The sequence below is a fragment of the Mesoplodon mirus genome, assembly GCF_964341445.2.
Source record: "Mesoplodon mirus genome assembly, chromosome: 14".
NCBI classification, from domain to species: Eukaryota; Metazoa; Chordata; class Mammalia; order Artiodactyla; family Ziphiidae; genus Mesoplodon; species Mesoplodon mirus.
The window spans coordinates 14,897,218-14,906,855 of NC_138990.1; the positions used below are offsets into that span (position 1 = coordinate 14,897,218).

The 9,638-nt window shown below is 51.3% G+C and overlaps 1 protein-coding gene across 2 annotated transcripts; it reads left to right on the forward strand.

Moving 5' to 3' along the window:
* Nucleotides 1–2,836: 2,836 nt before the first annotated feature.
* ITPRIPL1 (ITPRIP like 1) lies at nucleotides 2,837–7,788 on the forward strand. 2 transcript variants are annotated; one of them, XM_082642876.1, is made up of 3 exons: nucleotides 2,837–3,082; nucleotides 3,267–3,369; nucleotides 4,223–7,788. In XM_082642876.1, the coding sequence occupies exon 3, from the start codon at nucleotides 4,237–4,239 to the stop codon at nucleotides 5,878–5,880; it is 1,644 nt and encodes a 547-aa protein (XP_082499002.1). In that variant the 5' UTR covers nucleotides 2,837–3,082; nucleotides 3,267–3,369; nucleotides 4,223–4,236; the 3' UTR covers nucleotides 5,881–7,788. The 2 variants fall into 2 exon arrangements, with proteins under 2 accessions (XP_082499002.1, XP_082499003.1); XM_082642877.1 differs by lacking the exon at nucleotides 3,267–3,369.
* Nucleotides 7,789–9,638: the final 1,850 nt, after the last annotated feature.

The window sequence follows — 9,638 nt, forward strand, 5'->3', positions numbered from 1 at the left end:
AAACGAAGTGCTAACTGCAACACCATGAGAACTAGAAAGTAATTTACAACACCATAGTGAGAACTTCGACATGTCCCAGCCGAGGAAGATCGCCCGGAAGGCGCAGGGGCGAGCCGAGCTGCAGTCGGGGTGGGAGCTGGCATTCCCGGGAAAGTCCGCGAAGGTTTCCCCGCAGAAGTACTCGCTCGTTAGTGCAGCGCAGGGAAGTGATGGCTCAGACCCTCATTCACAGGCTCTCCACTTTCGGGAGGGTCGCGAGCTCCTCGCAACCATGCGCCCCATGAGCCCCCAATCTCGCCCGCGGTGACCGATGTGTCCCGGAGGAGCGGACCCGGCTGAGAACACGGAGATGGGGGGGGGCTTGGGCGTAGGAGGGTGCAGGCGCGGCTCCGGGTACAGTTGCCTCTGAGGGGCGAAGGGAGGGCGCTCGTGGAGCCCCCAGAACTGACCGGGAGGAGGAAGCCCCTTCCCCGGGTCTCCGGAACCGGGAGAACGCCGCTCAGGCGCAAATCAGGTCCTGTGTTACACATGCCAGCTTGGGCGCACCTGTTTCTTTAGAAAACGTATTTTGAGCTCCATTCGAGTTAAGACACACCAGAGCCCATTCATTCGTGATTTGGGCATTGTCTGAATGTTATCTTTGTATTGTGAAAATAGTACCTGCTCATTGTGAAACAGTTCAAAAGCATAGGAAGAGGTAAAAGTCACCCGTAATCAATCCCTACACCCTTAGAAGATCACTGTAAATATTTTGGAATTCACCCTTTGAAACTTTTTTCCTGAGCATATTTCCTAGGTAGTATATAAACACAACACGTAACACAGTGGTATTAAACCATAGCATGCTTTTGTAACCTGTTCCCCCCCCCTTAATATATTATGGTCTATTTTCCATGTTGATGTAGATTTACACATTCTATTTTTTATATATACAGTATATTTGTATGTTTTTATAGGTGTGTGATGACCAAAACATGAGTGTAAGATTTATGTAGTGATATGATTATTTTTGGTAAACATACTGGAAATACGCGGGTGCACCACAAGACCCTTACGAAAACTTTATGGTTTGTGTATCATTTAAAAATATCTTCACACGCAAAAGGGAGGGGATATGGAAACATATGTATATGTATAACTGATTAAATTTGTTATAAAGCAAAAAAATAAAATAAAATAAATTAAAAAAAATAAAAATAAAAATATCTTCACACAGGCCTCCCTGGTGGCACAGTGGTTGAGAGTCCGCCTGTCGATGCAGGGGACACGGGTTCGTGCCCCGGTCCGGGAAAATCCCACGTCGCGGAGCAGCTGGGCCTGTGAGCCATGGCCGCTGAGCCTGCGCATCCGGAGCCTGTGCTCCGCAACGGGAGAGGCCACAACAGTGAGAGGCCCGCGTACTGCGGGGAAAAAAAAAAAAAAGTAAGTTTGGAACTTCAGTCATGGTCAGCCAGAAGACGATCTTTCTTTCCCCCTCCACGATTAGATTAAATACATCAGTATTTTTGGAAGTACTGTCCAAATTGTTTGACGTCCCTTCTGCATTGACCCTGGATAAGGAAGCGTGAAACTTGATTGTCTTTCAGCAGAAGGACTTTAATTGGTAATTATGGAGAGATCATTACTTCCTTTTCTCTTTGCATAGCTGACACAGGACAGGAAGGAAGGTTGGGGTTCTTTCTGAGACTCTAAAGATCCTTTTCAAAAAGCCCATTCCGTTGGCATTTCTTAGCAAATCACAAGCTCATCCGGTCTCCACACTTTATAAAGTTCTCTTTAACACACCCATCTCATCACCTGAGTCACCCGGTAGATTTAGGATTCTTATTCCCAAGCGGCTAGTAAGGCCTCAGGTGGTCTTTGGGTGCTGTCTGGTTTTTTCATGAGAGTCACTTTGATAGGAGAAAGGGGTTGGGGAAAGACACCTGAGTCTGGTGAGGCACGTTAAGGATGCTGACCACACACCTCACCTGCTGTACTGAGACAGAGGGGACCTGGGATCTTTGCTGCAGTGCTTGCACCCGCACAGACATTTCCTCCGCAACAGAATACAAAGAAACTATAAGGAGCTAAAAATAACTACATGCATGTGGCACTTGAGGCAAATTATAAACAACAAGATACAAAAAGACCAAAAACCCAACTGCCACTTGTGAGGTGTCCCAGCAAAAGCAGGGTCCTGGGCAAGATTCCTGCAAAGGGCACCACCAAGGGGGTGGGCAGACCACCCAAGTCCCCCCTCACCAGACCCCTGGACCTGCCCCTACCCTCACCCCATTTAAAAAACCAGCTCCCCCCACACCCTCAGGGAATGAACAAGGGAAACTGTTGCTTGTTTTCTCTCTCTCCTGCTGCAGCAGGAGTCCCAGTAAAGCCTTGCCTGAATTTCTCATCCGGCCTTTTACAAATTTCTATTGATTAAAGAGTCCAAGGATCCCGGTTGGGAACTACCATTTTGCGCAGGGCCAGCCTGAAGTGGGAATGACGGTCCCCCCATGCTTTCTTGGTTATGCCCCCATCATCCTCACTGTAAGTGTATTCTAAAATCCCATTAAGTGTATTCTCCATTGAACCCAGCTGAGTGAAGCTGACAGCCGGCCCTGCAGTGCCCCCTTGCGCGACTCTAGGGAAGCTGATCGCCTGCGGCGTGAGCGCCCCTCAGAGCGAGTCTGTGGCCACAGCCCCCTCCGCAGGGCCTTGGGAGGCAAAGCGGCGGACACACGGCGCGCGCTGACGAGGAAGGTCACCAGGCCCCAGGGTTGGACTCCTGCTGCGCGCTCGCTGTATGGCGGGGATTTGGGTGGGCGGGGCTGGGCGGGGTTGGGCGGAGCCTGGACCGCGGGAGCGCGTTGTCCGGCTGGCGCCCTCGGAGCGGCGCGCGGCACCTTGGGGTTTCGGGGCCCGCCGCTCACAGACAATCGGACCCTAGGATAAACATGGTGTGCTCCCCGGGAGAGGGGAGCGGGGCCACGTCTGCGGGCGGACCCGGCGAGGAGGCCGGAGCCCCCACCGTGCGGGGGAGAAGGCGGGGACGGTCAGGCCGCGCGGGCTCTTTAAGAGCGTGTTCGTGCTAACGCCGATGGTGAGTAACCTGGTCCCAGGTCCCGGGAGAAACGAGTTGGCTTGGTCTAAATAGGCGGATGAGAGTTCAGATCTCTAGGCGTGGAATTAGGGGAAGTTATGAATGGGGGGTGGGGGTGGGGGTGGGGGTGAGGAGGCACATGGCTTTGAGCCAAAGCCCCCAGGTACGTTGTAAATTTTAACAGGGCTGCTGGAGAGGGCGGTGAGACTAAGCAAGGACGAGTTCCAAAGGGAGGAGAGTCCCCCACCTGGCTTCAGCGCCCACGCGGCTGGTCCTTCATGATCCCGGTAAGCCCAGTAGCTTGTGAACAGGTGGGGTGAGTGCAGGAAGCTTCAGCCCTTTGTGGTGGATGGGTAGGCAGAGGAACCCACTCCTGCGGGCTCTCAGGAGGCCTTGGGCATCCGGTTCTTCACGAAGCTTCCTGGGCCAAGAGGTGGAGCTGTGCCTGCCTTTCGGCCTGGCCCACCAATGGGGTATCCGGCAGCCCCGGTAGGACCTCAGAGAGCACAGCAGCAGGAGTGGAGAAGTGGCTGGTGGCACTGTGCCTCCTTGGCCGCCCCCCCCCCGGGGGGTTGGCCCACTGGGCACGGGGGTGGAGGAGCTGCTGAGTGGTCTGATGACACAGGGCTGAGCAGAATGAGGCTTGTGAAGTCCCAGAGGAAGTAGGATGCTACATAATCCCGCTTGGCGATGGGCTGACGGCCTGGCAAGAAGAAAGGTGTTGCCCAGGCAGACCAGTGCTTTCTGCCCATGGAAGGGAGCCTCTGGGATCAGCAGGGCACACCTGGTGCCCATGGTGGACTGATGAGTCGGGTGAGGCCACCCTGGAACAGGGTCCCCCTCCCCATCCTAGGAATGAAGAGAGTCCCATGTCCACATTCTGAAAGCCTAAATACCACCCGCACCACGTGGAAGGAAAGCAGTAGAGAGTCTGGGTGGCCCATCCTGCTGCCCCCCTTTTTCCCCAAATCCTCCCAGGCAGGCCGCCCTTGCTCTCTCCAACCCCAGCTCTGTGAGCTTTCTGTTCCTCCTGAGTAGCTGACTTCCAGGATTTGGGGTTCCAGCGCTATGGGGAATACACGCTGGAGAGCAGATGAATCCGGAAGATCACCGCTGACTCCCACCCTCCTACTTCTCTAGATGCAGAGGCCTCCATGGCTGTGATAAGCCTTCTGTTCTTGGCAGTGATGTATGTTGTGCACCACCCCTTGATGGTCAGTGACCGGATGGACCTGGACACACTAGCCAGAAGTCGGCAGCTGGAGAAGCGGATGAGCGAGGAGATGCGCCAGTTAGAACTAGAGTTTGAAGAGAGGAAGCGAGCAGCTGAGGAGAAGCAGAAGGCAGAGAACTTCTGGAGAGGAGACACATCCAGTGACCAGTTAGTGCTGGGGCAGAAAGACAGGGGGTGGCCGTTCCAGGCGGATGGCCAGGAGGGGCCGCTGGGCTGGATGCTGGGAAACCTGTGGAACGCTGGCCTCTTTTGCTTTTTTCTCATCTTTGAGCTCCTGCGACAGAACATGCAGCACGAGCCGGCCTTTGATTCCAGCAGCGATGAGGAGGCGGAGGAGGTCCGTGTCGTGCCTGTCACCTCCTACAACTGGCTTACCGACTTCCCCACGATGGAGGTCCTGGAATCCTTTCACAAACAACACATCCAGAACGTCACCCGGGACCTGCCCTGCACCTGTGAGTTCGTGGAGAGCTTTGTGGACGACCTCATCAAGGCCTGTCAGGTGCTCAGCCGCCAGGAGGCTCACCCACAGTTGGAGGACTGCCTGGGCATCGGGGCTGCCTTTGAGAAATGGGGAACCCTCCACGAGACCCAGAAATTTGACATCCTGGTGCCCATTGTTCCCCCCCAGGGCACTATGTTTGTGCTGGAGATGAGGGATCTGGCCCTAGGCCGCCGCTGTGGCTGCGTGCTGGTCGAGTCGGAATGCGTGTGCAAGCGCGAGAAGCTTCTGGGGGACGTGTTGTGCCTGGTGCACCACCACAGGGACCACTCAGCCCTCCTGGGCAAGTGTAACAGCTCCATCAAGGCGGCTCTCTGCACCGGCTCCTACCTGGATGTGTGTAAGACCGTGCAGTGGTTCCGGAACATGGTGGGCAATGCCTGGGCCCTCGTGGCCCATAAGTATGACTTCAAGCTCAGCCTGCCGCCGTCCACCACCTCCTGCAAACTCAGGCTGGACTACCGCTCAGGCCGCTTTCTCTCAATCCGCCTGGTCCTGGGTGTGCAACGGGAAGACACCTTGGTCTACCTGGTGAGTCAGGCCCCTGACCAGGAACAGCTCACCAGCGTGGACTGGCCCGAGTCCTTTGCAGCCTGTGAGCACTTGTTCCTAAAGCTGGTCGGGCGTTTTGCTCCCGAGAACACCTGTCACCTCAAGTGCCTCCAGATCATTTTGAGTCTCCGGGACCTTCAGAGTTTACCCCAGGGAGCATCCTGCCCCATCCTCACCTCTTACCACTTCAAAACAGCCCTCATGCACCTGCTACTGCAGCTGCCCCTAACAGACTGGCAGCATGGCATGCTCTCCCAGCGGCTCCAGGACATCCTCTGGTTCTTGGGCCAAGGCCTCCAGAGAAGGTCTCTCCATCATTTCCTCATTGGTAACACCTTCCTGCCCCTGACCATCCCTGTCCCTAAGACATTTCGGAATGCTGAGCCCATCAATCTCTTCCAACACCTGGTGCTAAACCCCATGGCACATTCACAGGCAGTGGAAGAGTTCCACAACCTCCTGACCCAGGTGAAAGCTCTGCCCTGTGCCTCGCTGGCTGGGGCACATTAAATGTACAGGCCACTAAAAAGGGGGAGAAAGTATTTCTGATTCTCAGGCTGCAAAAGAGTTTATTTTTCAGACACATCAGCAGATACGTGATCTTCGCCTTGCCAGGGGGGACTATGATAGATTAAGGCACTTAGTACATGAAGTGGTCATGAGGAGGGGTCCAGTCTGCAGGGCCTAATCAAGGCTGGGTCTTTGAAGTTTTCTTCTGGCTTAACTTTCATCATGACCCAAAGAGGGCCCAGGGTAACAGCTGTGATGGGAGGATCTTGCTGCTAAAGAGTGGAGATCCAGAAGAGGCTTGTGAAGTTGGGTTTTGTAGCAACACTGGAAGTCAGAGAACCAGAGAATACTTCCATTCCAGCTTATTCCTTCTTTTGTGAACGACTCCGAGCACGTCCCTTGTAAACTGGTTTCCTTATTGAACTCAGCCCAACTCACGCCCAAGCTGATAGCACTCCATTTTATCCCAAATACTGTGATGGTAGCTTCTCGTATTTTAGGATCGAATTTTTCAGATTGAAGGTATAACCAAGATGTTTATTTGCCATTTTCTTAATTTAGCCCTATTTTCATATGATATGTGCAATATAATACAGCTGTTTTATGCATCTGAAAAGAACTCAATACTACCCAAATAACTTGACTCACAGACAAATATTAAGTCAACAGTGGCCTGTCCCATAGTTGAAATAATGTATTTACTAAAATTAATTACATCGTCAACATCTGATGACCTCCTCAGTGCCTGGAAACATTATAAAACCCTTAAGGAGGACAGTCTTTTGGGGGGCTCTGAGATGAACAATTACGGTTTCTGAGGGGAGCCGCTTATTTGTTAAGTGGAAAGAAGGTTTAGCTACCACGTGTAGCTGTGCTTTTTCTCAGTCTGGTAATGCCTTTGTATTCTCTTTTCAAAGAAGACAAAGGGATTATTTGAACTACGTCTGTGGGTTTGCAAAGCGGGGTCATCACAATCCAGGCCCACTGCCAGGGCTGGACAGGAAGGGACTGTGAAGCAGTTCAGCTCTAACAAAGTCATAATTCTGGAGATATGATTGGTATATTTCCCCCTCTTTCAAAACCCTGGGCATCCTGGGGAGGAGTGTTAAAAAATGTGACTCTAGTTGTGGGTGTGGTTGTTTTGGAAATACCAGTGCTGTTCCTACCCAGCACTGCCAGGAAGATCTTCGGGGGAGGAAAACCTTGCCCCACATTTAATGTGACCTCATTGGGGGTTTAGGTGCTGGCCTCGTAGCCTTTGGTTATAGAATCCACACCCTCCCCCCAGCAAAAATAAATTACAAGTGTCCCAGACACTGATGCCAGCCAATATTTGGGGCTCCCACTGCTGCACAAGAGCCGCTGTGTTCTCGCGTTGTCTGCTGATATCTGCCAGGTGCAGCTTTCAAGTGCAGATGCAGTGATGGTTGGTTCTATGCTGGTGGGATTTTGGTGTTTTAAAAACATCCACATGTTTTTTGGGATTTCCCTGGTGGTGCAGTGGTTGAGAATCTGTCTGCCAATGCAGAGGACATGGGTTTGAGCCCTGGTCTGGGAAGATCCCACATGCCGCGGAGCAACTAAGCCCGTGTGCCACAACTACTGAGCCTGCACTCTAGAGCCCGCGAGCCACAACTACTGAGCCCGCGTGCCACAACTACTGAAGCCCGCGCGCCTAGAGCCCGTGCTCCGCAACAAGAGAAGCCACTGCAGTGAGAAGCCCGCGCACCACAACAAAGAGTAGCCCCCCCTCACCGCAACTAGAGAAAGCCCACGTGCAGCAACAAAGACCCAACGCAGCCAAAAATATATTAATTAATTAATTTTAAAAAATACATATGCTTTTTGTTTAGAAAATAATTTGCTGGTGTTTTACTTCCAAATCAATAAAGAAGATTATTTTCTGTATCAGTTGGAATCTGCAATAACAGCAGATCAGCATTCTCACATGCCTGTTCCCAAGAAGTTCACGTTACCCTGATCGCTTCATCCAGTACATCCTGGTGTTTCTCAATGTACTTTGAACCAGTCTGCCCTGTGGTTTCCCAGTGGCATGGCCGGTAACCAGGAGAGAGTAATTCAGAATCTTAAGGAACACCTAAGTTATTCATTTTCATGGTGTCCAAACCAAAATAGCCAAATTAAAAGGTCTTAATGTCTACAAACAACATACATAAACTCCAGAAGGCATAGGCCTGTCAGGTAGAAAGAAGGTGGTATGATCTAGGACTGGGTGGTTTCTAGTCTAGTACAAGACAAGGAAGAAAATGTAAAGTTATGAGTGGGCGGAAGAATACAAAGGGAACAGTCCGAAAAGCTTGGGTGGGGCAGAGAGTATAAGAAAGAATATAGAAAAAACAAGTATTAATGGGAAGAACAGAGCTGTTGTGCTCTGGGAATACTCTTACAATGAAAGGGGAAGCTTCCAGATACTCAGGAAGCTCAATTTTATTCTAAACAATACCTGGCTGGCACCCAGGATATAACAGCGATTATAGTAATGGGAATACTTAGCATTCATTGAGCATTGCCAATGGTCCAGGCACTGTTCTGCACATCTGGTAACTCATTTAATCTTCACACTATAACCCCATGAAGTGGGTGCTTTAACGCCTCCATTTTGCCTACGAGGAAACTGAGGCTCAGAAGGCGTATACATGGCTCATAAGTGGCAGAGCCTGGAAGAAAGTACCCGTCCTAGCAACCTTCCAGCACGATCTTGGGAATAAGATGTAGGGGTTACAGTGCTTTGAAAAGCAAAAAGCATTATATTAATTTAAAGATAAACTATATTAATTTTAACATAAAGGGTGGTGTGTTATTGTTTGGGAATTCTGGAAGATAGAAATTGTTGGTTCTTAGTCCAGTCCTTACGAGGTCAGGAATTTTATATCACATACAAAAATTAAAGGCATTTGCTCAGAGGCCAAAACAAATGCAAAGCCATTTCAACTACATGCCCTGTTGAACCCCAGTGACTTGGTGGTTTATATCATGAACTACATTGATATAAGCCAGCTGCAGGCTGGAAGGTCGGGGCAAATTTCAGCCAAAAGACTGTTTGTTCAGGTAGCCAGATGATGACAGTTATTCCTCACCTAAACTAAGGCTGTTTGGCATCCATTTTGGGGAATTAGAATCTGGGTGAGTAGTGAAAAATAGGGAAGGGAAATGGCTCCAGCACTTTTCTGGCAGATGAGGGGTGGAGGAGGGGCCCCACTACTTTTGTAGACAGAAGAGTTGAGCTTTGCACGCCACTGATACCAGTGTTGAACGGATCTCTTGGCACCCGCTGTAGTCCTAATCCCCCCAGACAAAGAAGGCATTCAGAACGGGAGGTGAAAGACCTGCCTGCACCAGTCGGGCCTGGCCTACAGAAATGCAGGGGATGCAGTTGGCACTGCACACGGAGTCCCAGGCACTCAGCTCAGGAGGCTCCACTACAACCACCGGACAGCTTCACACCTCAGCCAATGGCTGATGGGTCTCCTAGGAGCCTTCCTCTGCTAAGAGTTCCAAGCCAGTTCTTCAGAGGCTCTAGATTCAGTGCTACCTGCTACCCTCCCGGCCCCCACTTCTCTTAGATGGTGCATACACGGAATCCAGAGGATCACACCCGTTCCTACTCTCTCAAATGCACTTAGGGAACAATGACTGGCACCCTAGCATACACTGAGTCCGTGTGCTCACAGGATCTATTACCTAACTCCTCATAAAGCTCAGTGCGGGGGTGTGTGTGTGCGTGTCATCATCACTGT